Consider the following 25,032-nt stretch of genomic DNA (forward strand, 5'->3'; position numbering starts at 1 on the left):
TTTCATCTGTGGAAAGTGTAACGAGTCAATAGCAGCATATCCGAGTGGTTTTTGGTGCTGTACTATGCGGCGTCTTGACAGTGCCGATCGAGGGACACCGATTTCCTCAGCTCTCATTCTTCCATTTGTCGGTAAGTGTTGCACTTATATATTTCAAATATGTAGCGAACGTTTGTCGCGACCGCTTCTGTGCTTTATTATAGCGCAGTGTCATTGCACCTTGGTGTAGTCCGCGATGTATATATATGCGCGAAGCACACATACCGGTTTGTGTAAGCAGTCTGTCTCCGTGCAACAAAAAGAATTAACATTGTTGCGCATATGGACGAAAACAACGAAGACCAGTGATCGTGCTTGCCGCTCCGGGTTAGAAAGGGAGAATACGAAGTGAAAATCTCTAACTAGCCGGCCGCTCCTGAGCTCACCTTCACGACGTAATAAACGGCCCCTTCTAGCCTTAACGGTCGCAAGCGTAACAATATGTTTAAATCTACTTTGTTGAGGGAATTAATGGCTATGCAAAAGTTAGATGTCTGCAGTCATGATCTGCATGGGCAATCAAACCTTTTATTTTGTTACAGATTGCCTGCGCGTCACTCGGGTGCCTTCAACACAAACACCACTGAGTGGATCAAGGCCTACTGCGGATCTCTGTCCAAAAAGATTCAAAATGTCAATCGCAAACTGAAGCCGGCAAAATGAACTATTTCAAGTGTATACAAAGATTTTTCAGATGAAATATATTACTTCAAATGGACCTTTTTGTGTTATACGTGTTCTTAATGGAATTTTGAAAAAGCTACATCAATGGAACTACAAGCTCTTGAGGGGAGCCAATTGCGCTGGAACCAGCAGCTATTGGTTCCGTGGCCTGCTGGTTCCATCACCTACTGGTTCCATCGCCTGCTGGTTCCATCACCTACTGGTTCCATCACCTACTGGTTCCATCGCCTACTGGTTCCATCACCTACTGGTTCCATCACCTACTGGTTCCAGTAGCTGCTGGGAATGTGCTAATAAACCATCACTACTGGAACCAGTAGCGAACCAGCAGGAAATTTTCACCTGGGATGAAGTCTCCTAAGAACGCTGCTTGGCTCTATCTCGACCGTAATATGCTACAGAAAACAACACTCACTGCGTAAAGCCCGATTAACAATACATAACAGCGTACCTTGATTCCAGTCACCACGTGCACGATGTCCAGTGTGCATTTTTCCAAACACATCTGCGGCTGTCTACGGCGCGGCCAGCGCGGCATCATCCACAAAGGGGTGGGAGGAGAGCGCCGCGTCGCGGCGCGCGGCTGAACTACCTCAATTACATTTTTTCAAAGGGGCGCGCGCCGAATGGGACGGCCGGAGCAACACCGCCGCGCGCCCCGATCCAGGTGGCCGTGCTCTGAGCTCACCCCATAGCGTTACGGAGGAGTTTCGTGACCAGAAAAGCATTGAAGGACTCTGCTTCAACGGAGACCTGATCGATCTTCTTGCATTCGCTGAGGGGATCTATCCCGCCATCAGTCGTGCTCTTCAAACGGCCATAACTTTCCCCTCGACAACGTGTTGTCCCGAACGTTCTTTCAGCACGATGCGGCGTGTGAAGACATGGCTTCGTTCGACGATGTCGGATGACCGCCTTTCTGGACTCTGCATGCTTTCGCTGCATCGTGAAAAAATTGAAAAGGAGGGACAAAGAGCTTTCGCGGAGAAAGTTGTAGACCAGTTTGCTATTCGTGCGCCTAGACGCATGCCGCTCGCATTTACAGACACCGAGTGACTGTAAGGACATTTCAGGCATGTACTAAATTTCGGTAATTCTGCCTCGCAACATCGTTTAACTGTATAGAAGACGCGAAAAGTTTATAGAAGAGGAAACTTTGAATTTCCTAGCAATTTCTGACTGCAATCGGTTGCATAGTACATGTTGTAGCCGGAAAATCTAAATTCAAGGCTGTCTGCCTAAGCAGCGGTAACATTCAGCTTTGTGCTTCGTGGTCTCAAAACTTTTGAAAATTCTATCTTGATGTCGGAGTTTTTTTTTTTTTTTTTTGTCAGTGTGATGCGTGAGCGTTAATAAATATTCTGAAACTTTTGTAACCCTTAGGAACAGAAAGATTTCTCCATTCTTCTGCGTGATGTCTTTTGGACGCTATGGAGTTTCACTGTTGTTATTTCAGCTCCCCCCCCCCCCCCCCGCGTCAACGTAACGGGTTCCCCCCCCCCCCCCAGAAAAATTCCTGCCGACGCCCATGGCTGTGTTTTCATGCGTGAAGCGGTGTGTTAGCGTAGCGTTGTCTGTGCAACTGGCCCGATTAATAATAGTTAACATGTCCACCTGTTTGTACATGGTTTTTACTAGGCACGCCCTACCAATAATGCATAACGAATAAAGTTTCTCCGTTCGCTGGCACAAGGGTCACTCGACAGATTCGCAGCTCGAAGCAAAGTTTGTAGGCCGTGGTCGCCCGGTGCTTCGACTTGCAATGACGAGACACCTGTATCCACGTTCTTTTTCAGCTCATTGCTGCCGTACTTCAGCGCAGAGAGCCATAAAGAAGAAAAAAAATTCGGCAGATCCCACGTACCGTGGGAATCGATGTTGTGCGAAGCATGCGCAGGAAGGTGACTGTGTCGCAATGTTTCATATTGAGCGAAACATTACGGAATGACGCTAGAGAAATGTGCAAATGGTGTACGTACACACATATTTTGAAGAGTCGCACACGTATTATATAAGCAGTTGTTTACAGTTGCTTAACGATGCGAACAGCAACATAGGTGTTACCAACACCAAACACAGTAAGCTGATATGTAGTGCTTACATTCTTCAATACTAGATAGCGCGAATTCGAATACGACAGTGAAGGAACACAGATGCACAGGACAGGCGCTACTCACAAATAAGCTTTATTCAGAAAAGTTTCCCTAGATATATACACAGCCGAGTGGCACGCGCAGGCGCACTGTACGTACGTTACAGTCACAGTTGCAATTGTTAGAGTTGCATTACAGTTGTTACGTTTATACCTATTCGTTCTGATGGAGAACGAACACACGTTTCACGGACCCGTGTGCATGTGTGGAAGGGGTTCTTGGCAGTTCTTGAACAAGGTTATCATCGCTGTGATCAGTGAACTGGAGAGCACTTGTTATCGGATCTGTTCGTGATCGCGGCTACGAACGGTCTAAATGTAGTGAAGTGCGAGGTATAGTAGAGCTGGTGGAAACCGCGAATGGCTTTTACGAAGAAATGATCTATTATGCCTTCTGTCCTGGGCGTGTCACCAAGGTCTTGTGATGCCCTGTCCACATCCAAACCGTCTTTCATGCCGTGTAAAGCTGTATTCTCACGACGGACGTGATCGCGGACGGATCAGTCACGTGACACGTGACGTGATTCGGATCTCTCCGCAGCCAGCATTCACACGACAGGGGAGAATTCACGCTACAAGCGAGGATTTCGGCATTGATCCCCGAGGATCCCAACTGTGATTTGGGCCTCCGTCGTTTCACGAATCGCTCCGCGCGGACCGAAGCGGGGACGCGGAAACGGCTGACGTATGGTGACGTAGTACGCAATCCGCAGGCTCGAATCGCGATTTCGTCCGTCGTGTGAATACAGCTTAAGGAACCAGACGTTGTTTGGTTTTCATAAATCAACGCTGAAGTCACCGGTAATCAGCAGAGACATGGTCCTCTAGGCAGAGTTATTGTAGGAACCATTGACTCCGGTTTTTGCGCAATCCACATGGTCGACGTTGTGGACCACGTGGACGAGTGGATGGCAGCCCAGCGTCTTCCAGGGGTGCTCTGTCTTCAGCTCCCTCACTTTCCTTGCGTCGGCCGCTGTGGTGTAGTGGTTACGGTGCTCGGCTGCTGACCCGAAGGTCGCGGGTTCGATCCCTGCCGCGGCGGTCGCATCTCGATGAAGGCGAAATCCTAGAGGCCCGTTTACTGTGCGATGTCAGTGCAGGGTAGGGAATACCAGATGTGTAAAATTTCCGGAGCCTTCACTATGGCGTCTCTGACAATTATATCGCGGTTTTAGGACGTAAAACCCGAACAATTATTCGTTCGCGGTTACTGCGTTGATTGAGATTATGTTATCACCTGTGGCACATACCCACATACCATAAACTCTGGTATGCGGGTATGTGCCACACGTGTCTGAGGGAAAGGGTTTCATGACGTACGCGACAGGTACTTTCAGGGTGTTGGTACTTTGCGTTATTCACGCCATCACCAGTGAATCGTGTTCGTCGTACACTCATCCTATGCTATGCAATTATTGGTACATTACAACCTATGGAGACGACCGGGAGAGCTCCCAGACGTAGGCGGCTAGATAGATACGTAGATAGAAACGCCCAAAGTGCCTGAGGTTCGCTAAGAAATGCTTCGCATTTAAAATGTCGATTGCAGCATGCAACAAAGCAGAAAACTGGGCGAGTTGGTATGTATTCATCGTCACAGCATAGTGCGTACTTACAACGGGGACAAAGGGAGAAGAACACGACAACACAAGCGCTAACTTTCAACTAAAGTTTATTCAAGAAAAAACGGAAGAGAAGAAAATAACACAAAATACCGCGCATGCGTCACTGCGCAGAAAACATAACTAAATTATAAGCCACATATAACATCAAAGCCTAACAACATGGTAGTTGATAACCAATCTGTTCACCGTTGAGTTCTAGGAACAGTCAAGCCTGCAGCATTAACCACACCTACAGCCACGTACCTTGCGCCTCGGGAGTCGTATATAGCATCCCGTTATCATGTGGCCGCGTTTATGTTGGCCAGAAGGGCATGTCTGAATCTGCGCCTCAATGACCATAGGAATGCAGTTAGAGGTCCTACATTTTCGACACACCTTGGCATGCATTGCAGGGACTGCGGGTGCTCCGCGGATTTCACAGGCACCACAGTTTTATTCCGTCACAAGGACAAGACTACAAGCGAGATCTGTGAGGCCTTCCAAATCAAAAAAGAAGGACATAGATGTGTAAGCCAGACGTCATTGGCACTAACAGATAAAGAACTGTCTTTTCTTGGCCACACTGATTAGCGTCTTGCAACGGTGAACAGATTGGTTATCAACTACCATGTTGTTAGGCTTTGATATTATGTGTGGCTTATAATTTAGTTATGTTTTCTGCGCAGTGACGCATGCGCGGTATTTTGTGTTATTTTCTTCTCTTCCGTGTTTCCTTGAATAAACTTTAGTTGAAAGTTAGCGCTTGTGTTGTCGTGTTCTTCTCCCTTTGTCCACGTTGTAAGTGCGCGCTATCCTGTGACGATGCAGCATGCAGCGGCGAATGTGAGTGAGGCGTCACCCGAAAGCTTCAATCAAAACTAATGATACACGGCACACGAAATTTTGTCGCCGTTAAAAAGAGGGAAAAAAAACTTCGGCTGCGCCTAGTTGCTACATAAATTTCAGTGCTTGTCTCATCTCTTCTTTGCCGTCCGTCCTGGTTTGCAGTGAAGTTTTCAGCTTGAAAGAAAAAAGGGCTGTCACATGAAGTGGAGTGGCACGTGGCAACAGAAAACGCACACAACGGGACACTATGACAACTACGAGATACACGACGTAAACCAAGTTTCAGGGGCTTTACACGACGCGCAGACCGGCGCAATCCGCCGCGATGTCACCAATCACACACTACACTCGCGTGCTCGAGTTGCTCGCGTACTCTCGAGTGTTGATACGGTGGCGCCATCTAGTAAACCAGCCTGCAAACGCTCCTTTCCGCGCACAGTAAATTGCATAAATAGCCGTCGCATTCTTGCGTAAAAGTATTCAAAGTAAACAAAAAGCAATATACGCGCGTTTTTAATTGTGCGAATGCTTCTTTAGGATTGATATGTGATGGCATGAATGACAACGTTCCAAGATGTCAGCGTTCTTGTGGTTAGCAGTCTCGCTACGGTCCCTAGAATATTCTAGGGACCGTAGTATGCCGTAGTCTCGCGGCCCAGCTTAGGAGTTACGGAGTCGCCCTCTATCGGACGCGCCTCGATTGCGTGCTAGGCAGGATGCCACCGGCGCGCGCCCCATAGGTTTTGCTGTCGGCGCTCTACAAAATCACCTCGCGGAAGCCCTCCGGGACATTTCTGCAGGTACTTTCGAAAAGAAATATATTCTTTCCTGTCAAAGGAATAATTTTCGACGAACAGAAAGCACAAGATAGTCTACAGTCGCTGTATCTCTGCAGAAAACCGAGCACCCGCTTCACGCGGTCACCGCGTTGGAGACCCCTGAACCGGCTTCTTGCGTGAAAGGTAGTCAGTCGCCGAGTGCAAAATACGTGAAATATCTCGTTAGAGTAGACTGCCTGTATAATCAAACGGAGCATAACAGAAAGAAGCCTCAAGCCAGCGATCGCACGGGTTCGCGACGACTGACGGTGCCTCTGCATGTATGAGCGTCTGCATGTATGCTCGTACTGATGGTTTCGCTTTTGCTGCGAGCACGTTTTGGCACCGAGCTGTGAACTTTAGGCCTCAGAATATCAGAATTTGTGAGTACACAAACAACTACTGTTGCGCGGACGCTATCAGAGCAGTTGAAAAACAATTTCGTTACAAATATATATACGGCTTCGGTGCGCATGGCAACTTTGTGATGTGCCGTCCCGACGATTCAGTTTTTTTTTCGGTCTAAATTCGTGTACGTTTCAATGTCATTTGACAGTTGTCTCGCACTGCGTATTGATCGGCCTTCTCAGCGGGAAAATGCCGCTGCTTCTGTTTCTTTAATTCGTTTCGTATCGTTCTCACACAAAACGTACGTGAGCAAATGCGACGCCTTTTTTTAATGCTCCTTAATTATCGTTCCCTTTGCATTCCAGTGAACTTGCCGCTCTCTGTAATCAACATATTCATAGACCAAAGCTTCACCACTTCGAGATTGCTGGTGGAAGGAGACGCAGCCTACGAGATCGAGCAGGTAGTAGCATGCAACGTCAAGGAAAACACAGAAAATACAGTAACGTTCGCCGGACTTGTTCTGCAAACGTCGGCTGTAAACTAGGACCCACGTGAACTTGAAATAGCGGTGAATGAAATAGAAGTTATTGCAGCAACCAGCAGGCGCGCAGAACAAGATAGTAAATATTTGACGAGTACCCCGGTAATTTTGGCAGCAGTGTCATGTTTAACGCCAACAGAGTGGCATATATCTTTCCCATGTAAATAAATGAGGCTCCAAGAAAATACATGGGGTTGGAGAGGCCCAACGTCAGTTTGAGAGTGACACAAATAAATTTGGGACATAGTGTTTGCGTCAGGGCAACGCAAGCTTGACTGAAAAAAATGTTATTGCCAACATAAATGCAGCCCACAGCCGCAGCATTTGACTCTCTCGCTATGTACGTCCACCAGCAAACGTCGCGTAGCTTATGAAGGCGAAAGCCAGATCGATGCCTCTTCAAACGGGAAGATTGACCGTCGCGGCGTCAAGACGAGTGACGCAAAAAATAATCGTCCCGTGATGAGGTCAACATATGACGTCATCATGACGTCACAGACCTCCTAAATTTGTAACTTCATTACAGGGGCGGCGCCAGTGGGGGGTTTGGGGGGCTCCAGCCCACCCAAAATTTCCGCCTGCCCCCCCTTTGCCCCCCCAGGAGCAAGCATAGTCAAAATACAATGCATATGTTCCCAGCCTCTCTGCCCCCCCCCCTGAAGGAACCCACTTGTCGTGGGTGCCCCCCCCCCCCCACTAAAAAAATCCTGGCGCCGCCCCTGCTTCATTATGACATCACCATGACGTCCCATAACGTGATGTCACATGGTGACGTATTCACACGACATGGTCCCTTTGCATTGCCTCCATGATCGGTTACGGAGGCCGTGCAAAACCGCGTTAGGTGCAGAACGCTTTTGGAGGGGGGCGCGAAGAAGAAGATGGTTTTCACCTTCTAGTCATCTTTGGCGAATGCATAAGAGACCCTGTGAGTTTTTTTAATTCAACGTATCTAAACAACGACTTGCGCATCTGCAGCCGATTTTGTGGATGCTGAGCACGGGGCCGGAGATCAAGAGGTCGCACGGGAGGGTTCTGAGATGGTATCGCACGTGGTAAAAGGTAGCGCCTTTTCCATCCTGTGGCAGATAAGCATAATTTGCCGGCGGGAAGCGCGCGTGAGCCATCGTCTCAGTGCGCGCTGTCTGCTACTCACCGAACATCGCAGGCCCGACGCAGTAACGAAAGTCTTCGTCGCGGAAGTGCTTGTTGCACACAAGTCTCGTAGCCGATGGCTACTTGCCGGTTCTTAGCTTTACAACCCATGCTTCACGCAGTTTCTTGTCCCGCGGGTAGCGGTGCATGCTGACACTGGGCTCCGTTGCGTAAGCCCGGCACTGCGGCACCGAGCGGTAGAGCCCCATGTTCGTCGCCTTCGGAGGCAACCACTCCATTAAAATGGTTTCAATTGAGCAGAAAATGTGAGAAAACTTCCGTGTTTGAACAGACCGCAGCGCATGTGGTACTTGAAACTCGTTTTCAAAGCACGCGGCAGCGCTCCACAAGCAGCCGACGCAGCCGCTGAGACCACGTGATCCTGCCAAGCACGTCACGCCGACGGTGGCGCCGGCGTTTCCAGTGGTGGGCCTCGAGGCCATACAGCCAATACAGCATTCATCCCTCCATATCTTGTATGTTGTACGTACCATATGACCATATTGCCAATGAGTGCGCAATAGCCGAGTAACAGCAAGCCAGCGCTGAGGCAGCTTGTTGTTATCCGTTTTGTGAGCAACCGTTCTTGAGTAAACATTGCAAGTGCCGAGGAAGTGTCGAGGAATACTACGAGGCGGCACCATGTCTCTGAACACTGCTCATGCGCCGGGCGGCGTTCTCATCTTCAAAGGCGAGTTGTAAGTTTCCGTACCTGTCATAAGCTTCTCATTTAATGAGTGATGACCGCTGTCGACGACGTTTCGGCATGGTGTTGGTCGATGGAACATAAGTGCGTGTGGACGGTTTTTACAAATGACGTGCCGTTGCTTCTGGATGCGTATTTTTTTTTTTTTTTTTTTTTTTTTTGTCGAGCGGCCCGACAATGCGAAGGATATGCCGCGCTTTGCAACCCATTGCGTCAGCTAGCGGATGCCGCCGCAGTGAACAGCAGCAGTCGGTTGCGTTTCGAGACTTTTCTGCAGACGGCTCGCTGTCACTGCCCCGTCGGTTGTCGCGCCAGGTAATCGCATCGGTCGCATGTGGAAATCCTTTGCCGCAGTCGGTTGGCGATGCGATCTTCGGTTTTTACCTTCGCGTGCGGTACGCGAACGTAGACTACAGTCGGTGACGATAGACCGTCATCGGTGCAGCTTTCTATGGACAACAGCAAGTGGGCGGCACGCCTCTCCGTGCCGCGTTTAGATTTTCATGCACCCTGCTGTGCTGAATGCAAGGCTCAGCCGAGGTGTCTGTTCGGGAAGCGCCATAAGCTGTAGACGTTTTTGTGTTTATCACGGCGCTGCTGCTTTTCGAGTACGTGCCACTCAAATGATGCGGCCGCTGTGTAGGATACGTGCTCAATGCGCGTCGTCTCAGCACCGTGGGCCCGGAAAAAGGTGTGCCCGAATAAGCAGCTGGTTGTGACTGTTTCTAATGCGTTTCGACGCCGGCTGCCAAATATGTCTACGCGACGAATGCAAAATTTTTTCGCGAAAGTTAATCCCTTGCTGTCTGAAACTGTTTTGCTAGCTTGAAGTACCGCGAGAAGAATGCACTGATGCGGAGAAACGCACGCACCATCCCGGTGTTTCGTGGGCACCGCATCTTGTTCTGACTCATTAGGGTTGCTGTAAATGAAGCCCAGTGTTTGCTCACACTGGTGGAAGGACCTTGCTTTCTGGGCATAAATATCCCTCTTGTCAACATAGTTCTTCATCCTGGCCTTGAGAGTCAGGGGGGACAGGGAAGTCTTGGCCCCGGGTCAAATGTAGCTCTGTACGTCCATTCGCAAGCACTGGAGTTTTTTGGCAGTAGTGCCGTGTCCTGGGAAATTCTGACTCTCCAATTTTCTGAATAACAATTTAATCGCGATTATTTGGTTGATGTGGTGTGAGCAAAACAGTCAAACAGGTGTCCTCGTACTGCTGCATGCATTTCCTCGAGACACTGCACATGACGGGCATGTTCAGCTAAGCCTCTTGGCACAGCATACTGTTTCATGAGGCACCAAAGCGTTAAGCTACCTGCTTGTGAATTCCTACCGAAGATGCATGCATTTTGACCACATTTTTAAATGCGAAGCATTTCTTAGCGAACCTCTGGCACTTTGAGCGTTTCTATCTACGTATCTATCTATCTATCTATCTATCTATCTATCTATCTATCTATCTATCTAGCCGCCTACGTCTGGGTGCTCTCATGATCACCTCCTTAACTTGGTGTAGACCAAAATTTGCATGGGAGGGTAAGAGGATTTGACGAATATGACTGCCGGGTCATGACATGAATAACGTTCAAGTCCTGTCGCGTACGTCGTCAAACCCTTTCCACTAGACACGTGTGGCACATACCCGTTTACCACGGGCCGCAGTGTACGGGTATGCGCCACAGGTGATTGACAGTTTATATCTACCCACTAACGGCGAGAACAGACATTGTTAACCTAAATGCTAGAGCGTTACGGAAAACGAACATCGGCAGCGTTGACTCAACGAATGGAAAGAATGAAAATTAGGATCCCAGCAGGAGTCGAACCCAAGCATTCTGCGTGGCAATCAGATATTCTACCACTGAGCCACGCCAGGTCTATAAATTGGTTTGTAAAAACAGCCTACGCAGGTGTAATATCGGTGCAACGTCAATTTTGGTTGTGGTGCTGGCTATCTAATTTTACAAGAAAGCAATAAACACTACATGATACTCCTACGATGTCTACTCCTACGATACAGGCGTCATATCAGATTAACACCTGTAGTTCCAGTGTTTGCTCCGCTTTTATAGCAGTCTAATAAACATTACGTTTGTATTCCTATGATTGATTCAGCAAGCTATACTGAAGCATTGCTCGACCCCGGAGGAATACATTAACGAAAGTTACATATGATATCCACAGCACCGCACCGTAAAGTGCACTTTGTCCGCCAGAACGACGCAGTGTCCGCTTCATTTCTTACGAGGCTGGGCGATGGCCTCATGCTGACCGAGGATGATGCCAGATTGATTGACAGCCGCTTTGTAGACTAGGCTACGTAGGCCACATACGCCCAGGTAGTCTACAAATACGACAAACACCATCCACTGATGTTGGTCTACGTAGCACTATCCAGGCCTACCAGTCTCGACGGCCTATACCTCACCAACGCAAAGGGTGGCTTCAGGTTCCGACATGTCGCCGGCTCTGTCGACAGACAATTTGTCGACGAAATGACCGAGGCATCCACGAATTCCAACAGCTCTACTATACCACAAACTTCACTACACATGGACCCCTCGTCACCACGATCTCGACCGGATCCTATAAGCAGTCATGACCAGCTGCTGGTGCTCACTGATCACGGTGATGATGCCCTTGTTCAAGAACTGTCAAGAACTTCTTGCACACATGCACAAGCGTCCGTGAAACGTGTGTGCGTTCTCGGGACACGTACTCTACATATATAATAATAATATTTGGGGTTTAACGTCCCAAAACCACGATATGATTATGAGAGACGCCGTAGTGGAGGGCTCCGGAAATTTCGACCACCTGGGGTTCTTTAACGTGCACCTAAATCTAAGTACACGGGCCTCAAACATTTTCGCCCCCATCGAAAATGCAGCCGCCGCGGCCGGGATTCGATCCCGCGACCTTCGGGTCAGCAATCGAGCGCCATAACCACCAGACCACCGCGGCGGGGCGTACTCTACATATCAGCTTACCGCTTCTGGTGTTGGTCATACCCACGTTGCCATTGGCAGCGTTACCCAACCGTAAACAACTGGTTATATAACACATATGCGGCTCTTCAACATATATAAGTGTGCGTATAAAAGTTATACAAATCTTTAGCGCCATTTTGTAACGTGTCGCTCAGCAAAAAAGTTACGCCACAGTCACCTACCCGCCGCATGCTTCGCATAACAATGACTCCCACGGTACGTGGGATCTGCCGAATTTTTTAGGTACGTTGGTGGGAAAATAGAATATAGCGTTGTTGTGCCTGAGGTTCTCAAGGCAATAAGTAAGTAATGTTCTGTGTTGCATCTAGAGTTGACTTGCTTCGACCTCACATATCTTTAATTCTCTACATCCAAAGTTATTTCTTGAAAATAGTTCCGAAAATGCCAATTTTTTTAGTGCTTGATTAGACCTGCGCATTGCATAAATGCCCGAAATTCACTTGGAATATTATATTTATTTGTATAGCATTCATTAGCATTTGTTCAATTCTAGAGACGGTTGGCTTCATTATAATGTGATCATCCCAAAGACAACTTTTGTGGCGAAACTGACTTCGCACAGCGTATCTAAGGGAGCCTCTGTGAGCATGCTCTGTGTTAGTCGCCACGACATGAGGGCTTCAATGAAAGGGGTCACAATTGGCACGAAGGGTGACGAAAGAGCGAGGCAGTTTTTATTGCACGTTATGTACAACACTGCGCAAAGGGTGAGGAAAATGTAGCCGTCCAGTTGAAACCAAACACGACGTGTTTTCAAGTGAGAGCATCTCTGTTTTTTATCTCCATTGCATCAGTGGTTTCCCTCGTGAGCTGGTCAGAATTTCTGGCTAGCGAATGCGAGCAGTTGAACAGGGGCTTGCAGCCGCAGCAAACACAATGCATGGTGAGGTTGCCTCACAAGGCAATTGTATTCGCAACTTCCAGGTACCGTGGCGCCGCCGAGTGGTGGCCGCCGGAAGCTCTGTTGAGATTATTGAAATGTTGGACCCGCTTGAGTCAGCGAATGTTGCCACTTGTTTTGTCTCATTTGGGGTCGTTTTGCGACGATGTGCACGGTCTCGATAAGTGACAATTTCGGTTCCTCAATGTGAACGGAAAATAAAAGAAAAAGGCAACTGATTTTACTGCGGACCTCGGTGCTCACAGCGTACAGCGGGAGGCAAAGCAAAAGCCTCCCCTTCAGATTAGCGCCTCGAAAACCCGTGAGTGGTTAAGCGGGTTAAACTTCGCAAGCAAATAACCAAGGCCCATGAATGTATGTAGAATCCCATTTTGTGTTTTAGTATATGTCTACTACCTCATATCACCTTTCTTGCGCTTCGTTCCTCCGCTCAACACAGTCGCTGTGCAGACAGTACCAGAACTGATAAGGAATGCGTTCCGCCTCTAGAATATAATGAAAAGTCCGCTTTCAAAGCGTCCATCCCACCATTCCACGTCTGAAGTGGCTGTGAAGTGCCTCCGTGACCTTCACATCTCCAGCTCTTTTTGTTCGGTATTACTTGCTGATGGCGCTGTTTTTTCGTCCCTGTCCCGTACGATGTTACTTATTGCACTTCTCATAAACACCGAAAGCGTAGGATGATAACAGGAACGTTACATCTTAAACGTGAAAATTGCGTCTTGTGCTGGTTTCATTCGCTGCTTGTCGACCTATTGTGGCATTCCGCTGTTTACTTTTTCTCTTTTTTACCAAGAAAGCGCAATAAAATCGTATTTCCGATAATCGCACATGCCTCAAATGGTTCTTGTGCTTCGGTCTCGAAGGGCAACACATCTTTTTTTTTTTCGTTTACTTACATTACTTCGTGCTTTGAAGGGAGCTGAGCTAGCTACGCGGCAGAATGCAATGCAAGCAGAAATGAGATAAAGCATGTCTCCGAGAATGTCTCTGATATTAGTGAGACATCTTTACTGAGTCTCCTACTACCATATCGTGCTAACAACACAGCGGGGGTTGCAACACGCGATTAAGCGCCGCAAGTAGCGCGACTAGTGTGTTTGCTTTATTTACAATTGTGTGCATATTTATCTTCCTAATGAGGTTCCAGTCACGTAACCGACATTCCTTTACTTATTATAATATGTCACCGCAACCCTGCTTTCACTAAAACATAAATCGGAGTGCAGCCGAAGCGCAAAGAACTGAACTCTTCGCCAAACATGTACGTTCCTAAATCGTCTGCAGCGGGCCGATAATCTCAACGACCGCCATGTTGGATGTACAGTCGCGCCACCTATAGGCCGTGAAAGTTGCGAATACTATCGCGCTGACAGTAGACGAAAGCTACGTAGAAGGAAGGACACGGGACAACACATAGCTACGTAACTTTCGTCTACTGTCAGCGCGATAAAGTATACACTATGAACAACCAACTGGCCCTGACCCTGGCTCTTCTCACAAGGCAAGTTTTTCAACATTATACCTTTGCTTATGTTAAAAAAATCAGTTTCACCGCACGGGCGAAGCAATGAATGCGATAGCAACAAATTGTAATGTTATACGAAGTAAGGCTGGCAGCTAACTCTTTTGGATCTGAGCTCGTGTAACTCTACAAAAAACGCTGGTGTAACAGAACACGGCCACTATAGGGAGAGCTGCGCTTTTCGCACAGACTCTTCGCGTTGCGAGCGCAGCACATAGAAAGAAGGGTATACGAGCCAACCGTTGATCCCTGCCAAGATAGCGCGGGCGTCAGCGATTGCGACCGAGCCCTTAGAATCAAAGTTCACAGTTGCTGCTCGGCTCCGTGAAGAATTTTTCTCTTTCTATCTTTCTTTCTGTCTCTCTGTTTCTTTCTCTTTTTCTTTCTTTCCTCCCTCTCTCTCTGTAGTCATTCTCTCACCCATCAGGGTTATACAGGCCATGCCGTAGCGGGATTTGCCCAAATTCTGTGGCACATACCCGTTCCTGATGGTGATAGTTTTCGGGCACGGTCAGACACCTTACGCCGTGCTAGAATAGCTTCGCTGTTAAAAAATAAGCACGTTATTGTCTCTTAGCGTTTCTCATCTGTTTGGTGCACTTAGTGACTCCATAACGGTGATTCACGTGACATCATTGGGGTACATACTCTCGATAGGTCCACATACGAGAAATATCATTTGTGAATTCTCTCATACCCTGCTTTGCCATGCAGTCGCCCACCCATTCTTTCTTGTTTCGCATGGCCACCGTGCGCGATCAACTGATTTCGCTCCATTTTGTGTGTTTCTGCCTGTAAAAGGGGAGATAATAGAGTGTAGCCGACAAGCGCGAAATCCTGATAGGTTCAACGCTTAGTTGTGACATTGTACGCATACTTTATAAAGAAACAAGTGGCGAGGAGATATCACCTGTAAGAAGGGCAGTGAAGGCGAGAACTAAACCAATGAAAAAGGCGCCGGATTATTTTATTCTTCCAACGGAGGCTAGCCCGCATCCATGGTTTTTCGAATTTTTTTATTGCGATAGCAATTATATGGACACTATGGACAGGTTTTCACCGTCGCCATCATGTTCCGTAGAAAGTGCAAATCGATAACATCCCTCCTTGCATCGCATGTTCTACCCGCGAGTAAAAGCTTGCGAGCACCGGCGAGGAACATGGCTGAAGCAGATGAAACAAGCTGGCCATCTCCGTCGCATGGAGGGCACATGCGATTATATCAGCCCGCGTGCGAGACCTGTTTTGAGGCCAGAAAGGAAACGCCCCGCTCTTCTTTCGCTGAGAGAAGGAGCACGAAGAGACGCCGGGAGAGGAGGGGCTGCGTGGCTCGAGTAGAAACCCTAAACTTTCACTATAAGAATGCGGTCAGGAGCACTGGCACGCGAGCTATCTTGGCAGACGTCAGCAAATTGCTCGTATACCCTTGTACGCACTGTGATCTCACCGCTTCATGATCGAGCACTGATATTACGAACTGCACAAAAACCGCTTCTTTCTCAGGAGCGGCCGTATTCAATACACCGTTTTGTAGAGTTATGCGAGATCGAATCAAAAAGTTAGCTGCTAGCCATAGTTCTTTATTCTTACATATCCCTGCTTTGCCTCAAGGCGTTACAGCAGAGGGTTACAGAATTGAAACAAAAAACACGGTTGATCCCTCCGTCATAGGAATCGTAATAACACAAAAGTAAAGCGTGCCCTTACAGAAGTAACTGAATGCTTACTGTACATTGATATAAGAGAGTTTGCACAATGTATATTGATGTCTGGCAGCTAATGGCGCCGTTTAACGTGTATGCACCCACTTTTATGATTGGTGGTACATCTCCATCCCGATGACTAACGTCCATGCTAAATGATTAAACAAACCCTTGTGGTAGCTGTAGTAGTTAACGGTGAAAGCATAGTCAGAGAACGAGGTGTGATAGCCAGAAGAGCGTCGCATATTGGATGTAGAACTTGGTCGCCATCCCGCGGCATGCTAAAATGTGATTGAACACCACGGCCGGACTAGAGGGAAACGCAAAGCGCGTCGTGCCGCCCCAGTAGCCCGGCCGCGATTTTTCTCGGGGTGAGCGCGTGAGCTTGGAACGCGGTGTTACAGCCAGGTGAGGCAGGCGCGCGTCGCAGAGCTATTTTTGGTTTGTATTGGCGTGATGCTGAGCGAGGCCGACGCTTTTACGACGCTTGGGCAAAGGTCGCCACCTCGCGGTGTGGTAAGGCATTGACAAAAGTAAACTTCTATTGAAAACGCGCCGAATGGGACGGACGCATAACGCGTTGCAGGTGCTAGTCGCGGAGGCCACAGCAATGACGAATTACTTTACCTTACCACTCCCAGAGGTCAACACCACCCAGCCGACCGTGAGAGTGGTAGATGTAAAAGGCGTGTTCGTAAAGCCTCCAGAGTCTGTGACCATGGCGCAGTGGATAGCGTGCCTGGCATCTGTTGTTGCGGGCCGAGCGGTTGTGGGTTCGATGCCCGTTGACGGAACCTTTTTTTCTTTGTCATCTGATTGTGTATATTTTTTCGACGTCATTTCCGTGACGGAAATACGTCACTGAAGTCTTGGTGGACCCCGGCATAAAACACTTTCGTGTTAAAAAATACATTTTCATTGACACTGGACACTTGCTCAGATTCCATTGGTTAATAGTTTTAACAAAAAACGAGTTGGCATACAGGTTCGTCCTGGCCCGGTATGGCCTTATTAGGTGTTCATGGTCTGTGCGTTGAGAAATATAATCTGGCTTTTTTAAGTAAATGCTACCGCCTATTCCCGTTTCTTTATGAAATATCTGGTATAAAAGCTTCAGACGAAATTGTTTACGACGGGACAACGGTGACTCCCAGTTTAACTCCTTTTTCATTTCGGTACAACTGTGATTTTTTCCATGCTGGCCCAAGACAAACCTGGCTGCTCTGTTTTGAATTCTTTCCAATTTATTAATCAAACCTACTTGTGATGGGTCCCAAAGAGTACAGGCATATTCTAAAATCGGTCAAATACAAGTGAGGTAAGCTGTGCTTCTAAGGCTAGAATCTGCACATCTCAAATTCCTTTGGATATAATTCAATGCTACTACGGCTTTGGAAACCACATAATCCACATGCGCCTTCCAGGAACAATCATGCGACAGTCACACTCCCAAATATTTGTACTTGAATTTTTTGTCTAAATTATTTCTACTTAAATGATAATTTGCATCAATTAATTTTTTTTCTTCTTTGTAAAACACACATGGACGCGCTTATTCGTGTTTAAATTCATTTGCCACTTAAGACACCATTGACGAATACGTTCCGAGATCAGCCTGTAATTCAAGGACATCGCGTTCATTCTGGATTTTTCTGTAAACAACGCAATCATCACCAAAGAGCCTTATACTTGAGCTTTTGCCTATGTTAATGTCACTATGGACCCATTAATAAAAATTATGAATAGCAAAGGCCCCAACACAGATCCCTGTGGGACCCCTGACATGACCTCAAGAAAATCCGATTTAATGCCATTCAAGACAACACATTGGCGGCGTGCCAGGTCATTCTCGATCCAATTAAAAATTCTTTCATCTATCTTGAGTATTCGTAATTTTTCAAGGAGCAGAGGATGGGAAACAGTGTCGAAGGCTTTGCTGAAGTCTAAAAAGATGCAGTCTGTTTGCCCACCTAAATCAATTGCAGATACTAGGTCGTTATAGGACTCAAGAAGCTGGGTTGTACATGAAAAGCCTTTACGAAAACTGTGTTGAGCCTTCTTATTAACTCGTAATCCAACAAATGCTTCATTATAGCTTTGTATATTATATGTTCAATAATCTTCACGATATCGATGTAAGTCAGATAGGTTTATAATTTGTGGCATCTTTTTTGTAACTTCCTTTGTGAAGCGGGACTTTGTTTGCTATCTTCCAGTCTTGCGGCACCAGTCTTGCGGCAACTGACCAGTACATAATGATTTTCAAAGATCAGATAAAGATAAAGCGCAATGGGGCGAGCACACTGTTTTAGTACTCTTGGAGAGACACCATCAGGACCGGTAGCTTTACTTTCGTCGAGATTCCCGAGCAAGGCCTCAATGCCGCTAACACATAATATCGAGTGGTTGCATAAGAGGAACACAACTACCTGGCAAGGGTGAGCTCAATGCACACTTAGGAAGAAAAACTGATTGAAAGTAATTATTTAAGCACTTCGCTTTTTCTGCATCGTCGGAAAGAGTGCGTACATCGAAAATAAGTTCACTTATTCCAACGGGATCAGACCCACGTCCCTTTAAATACTGCCAGAAAGGTTTAGAATTTAGTCATATTTTTATTTAATCATTTGAAGAAGTGCTACGTTGCATTTTCTGACGCGTGTTTACATTCCCGTGTTAGTTCCTGTAGCTTCTTATAATGAACTTTACCTTTTGTTTTTTTGCATATTTTAAATACGCACCTTCGTTTCTTAATTAGTTTCAGGATACCGTAAGTCACCCATGGCTTTTTACGCTTCTTAAGCTTATCCAAGTCAATACTCGGTATCAACTGCTCTGAAAATTCAAGTAACTTGTTTTTAAATATGTTCCACAAGTAATCTACGTTGTGTTCTTCTGCCAAACATTCAAATACAGGCAAATAATCGAGAAGACTTGCGGAAATTGACGAATAGTCGCCTTTATCAAAAAAGAACTCCTTTCTACTGGCACGCTTTCTTACTCTCTGAATTTTTGTTCTAATGCCTGCTACAACAACCTGATGATCGCTAATACCTGGAATAATATGAGCAGTACTTACTACATTTGGCGAGTTACAAAAGAGAAGATCAAGGGTATGATTGTCTTGTGGGTTCCAAAACGTACTGTATCAACCCAACAGTATCAACAATGTTTTTCATTTCTAGGTTAGTACGGCTGGCATGCAACACCTCGCACCAGTCCTTTTTCCACTCTGGATCGGGTAAATTAAAATCACCCGCTAATAATATAATACGGTCAGACGCCTGTGAAACGATATCACCTAATATTTACATAGCTCCGAAGTTTGCGCATGGTGGTCGATAAAACGCCCCAGCCACGAAAGAAAAATTGTTACCCACTGCAACAGTACACCAAACCGACTCGACTGCGTCATTATTGATGTGAAGAATACAGGATGAGAGGGACAAATGAACTAACAAAAAAACACCACCGCCAAGACTTGGCCTATCTTTACGATAGGCAGTTAGTTAGTTGGGAAACCCTTCGTTATCAGCGGTGGATGGATCGAGCCAGGATTCTGTACCGAACACGATATCTGCCTTCGCAGACTCAACCAAGCCAGCAAACTCATCTATTTTGTTTATTACACTTCGGTAATTTACCACTGCAATAATTAAATCGCGATGAATGCAAGCAGTAGAATTTTCATGTCATCGTTTAGACAAGGCAACGACTTCTTCCTTTTCATCGTCCGATCTAAACGCTCTGCCATTTATAATCAGTTTATCGGCTTTTAGCTTAACCTGGTTCTTCTTATCCGCCCTTTTCACTTTAACGTATTCCCAAAGTTTCTTTCGCAACGTACGCGTCTCAAATGAATAATCCTGCTCAACGCTATACTGTGTACCTTTGAAGTTCTTAGCTTTCTTTGGGATGGCCTCCTTTTCTTTATCAGTTGAAAAGTTCACAATGATTGGTCTTTTTCTCCGTTCATTAAAACGGCCTACCCAATGTGCCCTTTGAGCTGATGTCAGGTCATATCCAAGTTGGGCAGTGCAGATGCGTTTAACAAGGGTCTCAGACTGTTCCCAAGTTTCATGCTGGTTCGTATAACATTACGGCATGTCGCTATCACATTCACAGCTTCGCTTTTTCATTGGAACAAATCTTTTTCAAAATTCAAGGGACAAATTTCTCTCCCCACCAACCTCTATAATCTAACCCCCCCTCCCCTGCCCCACGCCACGCCGCCGCCGAACTGATGAACCCCGCGCCATTCACACACCGCCGCCGGTGACTTAGGGTCCCGCACACAGGTCTAAGTGTGGCTTGGTGAGGGGCCCCGCAGCCAGTCTTGTCAACTTGTTGAATGCAGAGCAAAGAGTTTTCTGTTCCCAAGTAGTGATGCAAGGCTCGCTCTCGTGTGTCAAGGCTAATAAAGCGGCGTGTTAATAAAACAGGGCCCCGAAGCACTTAGTGTGTTGTTCAATTAATCACTCGAGCAGCCAAATGCTTGGTGCTCCAGTGAGGAGGGTGCAAGTGTACAAGGTCTCGGCAGCCACTTTCGAGTTGCTGCTGAAAGGAAGGCACCCCTCACGATGGCTCTGCTGGCTGCTCTGGTACACGGCGGACAGGAAAAAGACGAGACAAGCGCTTGTCTCGTCTTTTTCCTGTCCGCCGTGTGTTATTTTCACGCTGTTAACCTTAAGTATGCACAACCAACTAGCCCAGTCAGCCACTTTATTATGTGGTAGCTAGTATCGGTTGATGACTTGTGCTCTGAGGAAGGAAATGTTTCACTTCTCAGGCATTATTTTCTTAAAGCTTAGCTTGTTTCTGATAAGCCAACTTTTGGCATCCAAATCGTTGTGATTAATATATACAAATGACTTACCCAATAACATTTCTTCACAAATTTGTTTATTGGCTGATGATTGCATTATACCTTGGTTAATTACTGACAGGCGAGCCTACTCATGAAATTAGGTTATTAACAGTGTACTTTGAGAATCATGTCGATGAGTGCGTACATACTAGGGGCGTGCAAATATTCGACCTTTCGAATATTTTTCGAGTACTGTTTGCTATTCAATTCACATTGGAATTTTACTGCTCGAAGTATTCGAACTTTCGCAAAATAAATATAATGGCTTCGTTCGCTTCTCACAGCGCTTCTAAATGATGCGTGCAAACGCAGTTCTCCTCGCGAAATTCAACATGTCTAAAGCTTATTGGCTGTCACCACGACTGGACGCTATTTTAGACAACGTAGCTTCAGTACTGCACACAGGCTATGAAGAGTGCAGCGTAAAAGGGCAAAGCGCAGCACCTGCTTATACTGTACTTAATCAATTGCAATGCACGCCCAGTTTTCGAGAGCTCTAAATAAATATACATCTACGTGTAATGTTACAGGATGCTTTAAAACTATGCCGTGCCGTTGTGTTGATGATCAGAAGAAAAAAAAGGCAGGCACATTGTACCCTCATAGAAAGGGGAATTTATTCTGGTAGCAGTTCCTTTCCTTCAGCGAAAGTCATTTCCTTTCCTTTCCAGCGAAGGTCATTTCCTTTCCTTCAGGCTTTAAGGTCATTTCTGGACATGCCTCGATCGTGTGCCGTTTCAAGGGTCGTTACCTTGACAAGCTTGGTCTAAATGTAGCTGCTTGAGAACGCCTGCTAGCTTGTCATCAAGATCCGGATATTCTCTCATTTTTGGCCCGTGGAAACTAGGCCCGTAGACAGGCAGCTGAATGTTTCCTTCCTTTGTTTGCACCAGTCATGGACACGGGTTTTGGGCATACAGAATAGGACCAAATGGCAGACTGATGGTCTAGTTGGTGGTACATAATGGAGGCAGTAACATTAAAGAATCACATGGACAACGAATTCTGACCAACTCGCGAGGAAAATGTCAAAATAGACATTGTAAGCTTGCCCATCAATCCGTTTACCGGAGAAGGAAATGGCAGTTTTCTCGCATCAGCTGCCCGTTTGATTTGGTGGGTTAAATGCTTTGTCTGCCCCCTCCCCCTTTTTTCTTTTGTGGGTTGTTCTGTATATATATTTATTTATTTGTGTGATCATGTACCATAAACACTGAGTTGTTAGCGCTGTTACCCGTCTTGCTTTCACCATCCATGTGATTCTTTGCACTGCTGCCTGAATCACGTAGAATAGACGCGACGTAGCTGTCCTCAACATGTGAAATAACTTTCCATTGATATGAGTGTTCATAATCAAAGGTGCGTGTCACCATGTACACTTGACTGAGAACAAGGTTGACACACTCAGACTGTAGTCAAGCATAAAGTGAGCCTGTGCGGACTAGAGGGCCCTGCAATGAGCGTGGTCAGAAAACGCTGCTGATCGATAGTCGAGGCTCCCGAGAGCATGTGAACCAAACATTATAGTGCAGCATGCAGTCTCATACTTGCAATTAATTCTCAGTCAGCTAGAAATTGTTCGTACCTCTCTTGACAAATCGTGCCATAAGCCCAAAGTCCACGGCCATTGGCTCGTTTGAGCATTGTGAGCTGCATAGTTACCGCAACCACTGTGAGATGGCACGATGTGCTCGCTCGTGATTCCAGTGAAAGTAAGCCGCACGTTCGAAGGAAAAAAATTGACAGATCCCACGCCTTGTGGGAATCGGTTTCACGTGTGAAGCAATCAGCAAGTAGTTGTCTGTGCTGCATTTTATGGCTTTCAGCCAAGCGTTATGAAGTGCATTGACGTGCTTTTATAAGCGAGTAGTTGTGTGCACATCGTGGCTTTGCAGGCACGTCAAGTACACTGGCGTTTAAAGGGTAACTCATAGACTGATGTAATGTCAGCACTCACTTTATAGCACATACATCAGTATTATCGAAACGAAGTGCACTCTACGATGCGATTATGTGAATATCACATGTAACTTTCGTTAGCATATTCCTGCGGGGTTGAGCAACGCTTGACTATAGCTTCCTGAATCATAGGAATACAAGTGTAATATGTGTTTGTTAAGCGGAGCCAACACTGGAACCACAATTGCCGTTAATCTGGCATGACGCCTGTACCAGGAGAACATATCTAATTTTTACTGCTTTGTTCTAAAATTAGATAGCCAGCACTGCAAGCACAATTGACTTTGCACTGACATTACGCCTCCATAGGGTCTTTTTCCAAAACAGTTTCAAGACGTCGTGTGGCTCTGCGGTAGAATACCTGACTGCCACACAGAATGCTTTAGTTCGAGTCTTGCTGGGATGATAATTTTAAATGCGAATGCATTTCTTAGTCGGGGCATGTCAGGCGTCTGTCGGTGTCTGCGCGCCGGCAGGTGTTATCTCTCCGCTCTCACTCCCTCACCCATAGCAACAGCTGCAGGCGTGCGTGCTTATCCTCGCCCCTAGCAACCGGAGCAGGTGCTGCGGGCGGAGTAGTGGAGAGTGAGTGGAGAGGAAGAGCGCGCTGTGGCGTGTGAGGGCGCTCGCATCGCGCGCTCGGCGGAGCTCCCGCGTGTGTGGAGAGAGTGTAGGAGAGGGTAGGTGCAGTGCTTTGCCGCTCCTTCTCTTGCCGTTCGTTCTCTCTCCTCCCTGCGCCCCACTCTCCCGTCCGCGCGCTCGCACGTATATATATATATGGAGTGAAGCGCACGCCTCATGGCTGGGTGCCTCTCAAGGCAATTACTACGCCTTGTACTCCCAGCGCAAGAAATGCATTCGCATTTCTTCACGATTCTCTTCGGGGAGGTGGGGGCATTTTTATTTTTTCCATTCGTTGGGCCAACACTGCCAATGTCAGTTTTTCTTAATGCTTTCGCATTTAAATTACCAATGTCTGTTCTCGCCGTCCCTGGGTAGATATGAACTGTCAATCACCTGTGGTGCATACCCACTTATACCATGGCTCGTGGTATACTGGTATGTGCCACACTTGCCTTGACGTCATATGCGGCAGGATTTTCGCATTATTCATGTCATGACCAGACAGTCATATTCATCAAACCCTCTTACCTCCCCATGCCAATTTCGGTCTACTCCAAGCTGAGGAGGTGATCACGAGAGCACCCATACGTGGGCGGCTAGATAGATAGATACGTAGATAGAAACGCTCAAAGTGCCTGGGGTTCCCTAAAAAATGCTTCGCATTTAAAACGAGAGAGTCCTCGTGACGTGTGATGCAGCTTCCTTCCCCCGTGCCATCCCTGCCTGCTTACGTCCCAGGGTGCATGTCAGGACAAGAGAAGGGAGAGAGCACTTGCAGCGTGCCAGAAATCCCTGTAACTCCGCGCATACTTGACGGATTTTTAAAAATTTTTGTGGCAGTCAATTTGTGGGACAGCAAACTCCTTTAATGAAGTTGTTCAAAGATTACCTTGAAAGGTGTTGCAGGGCCCCTTTGAAATGCATTTCATCGCCATTTTGTGAATGCAGTGTCACTACGTCTGCCACTGATGGTTGGCTGTTGCTAATGCTGTGAACGTGGTTTCAGTTTCGTACTTGATCGACTCGTTTCCGAAATAAGTTTTCCGGATAATGTCCTGGCGCTGCAAAATCAGCCTGTGATATCAAATTCATTAGTATCACTTGAAGTACAGCAAACTATTAAATGAAGGAAAGAAGATGGCTTTTAAGGGCTCGTTTTTCTTTGTGAGACACAATATAAATGAGAACTAACAGACAATAATGCCAAGGAATGTAATTGAGATGTCATTTGTAATAATTGGGATATAAATGTATCCATTTATATCCCAGTTATTACAAATGACATCTCCTATACTTTCCTTGGCATTATTGTCTGTTAGTTGTCATTTATATTGTGTCTATACATTTATATCCCAATTATTACAAATAATGTCTCCTATACTTTCCTTGGCATTATTGTCTGTTAGTTGTCATTTATATTGTGTCTATACACTTATATCCCAATTATTACAAATAATGTCTCCTATACTTTCCTTGGCATTATTGTCTGTTCTAATTTATATTGTGTCTAGCAAAATATTAAAGTTATTCAAGCTCGTGGCGA

General features: G+C 46.6%; 1 protein-coding gene across 1 annotated transcript in view; it reads left to right on the forward strand.

Annotated features, from left to right (window-relative positions):
* Window positions 1–8,628: 8,628 nt before the first annotated feature.
* The window catches only part of LOC119399281 (WW domain-binding protein 2), an 89,755-nt gene continuing 73,351 nt past the window's right edge, over window positions 8,629–25,032 (forward strand). The window contains exon 1 of the mRNA XM_037666098.1: window positions 8,629–8,888. Within this exon, the coding sequence (XP_037522026.1) occupies window positions 8,833–8,888 (56 nt within the window). The 5' untranslated portion in view covers window positions 8,629–8,832. The remainder of the gene's footprint in view (window positions 8,889–25,032) is intronic.

This window comes from Rhipicephalus sanguineus, chromosome 7, assembly GCF_013339695.2.
Source record: "Rhipicephalus sanguineus isolate Rsan-2018 chromosome 7, BIME_Rsan_1.4, whole genome shotgun sequence".
Classification (NCBI taxonomy): Eukaryota; Metazoa; Arthropoda; class Arachnida; order Ixodida; family Ixodidae; genus Rhipicephalus; species Rhipicephalus sanguineus.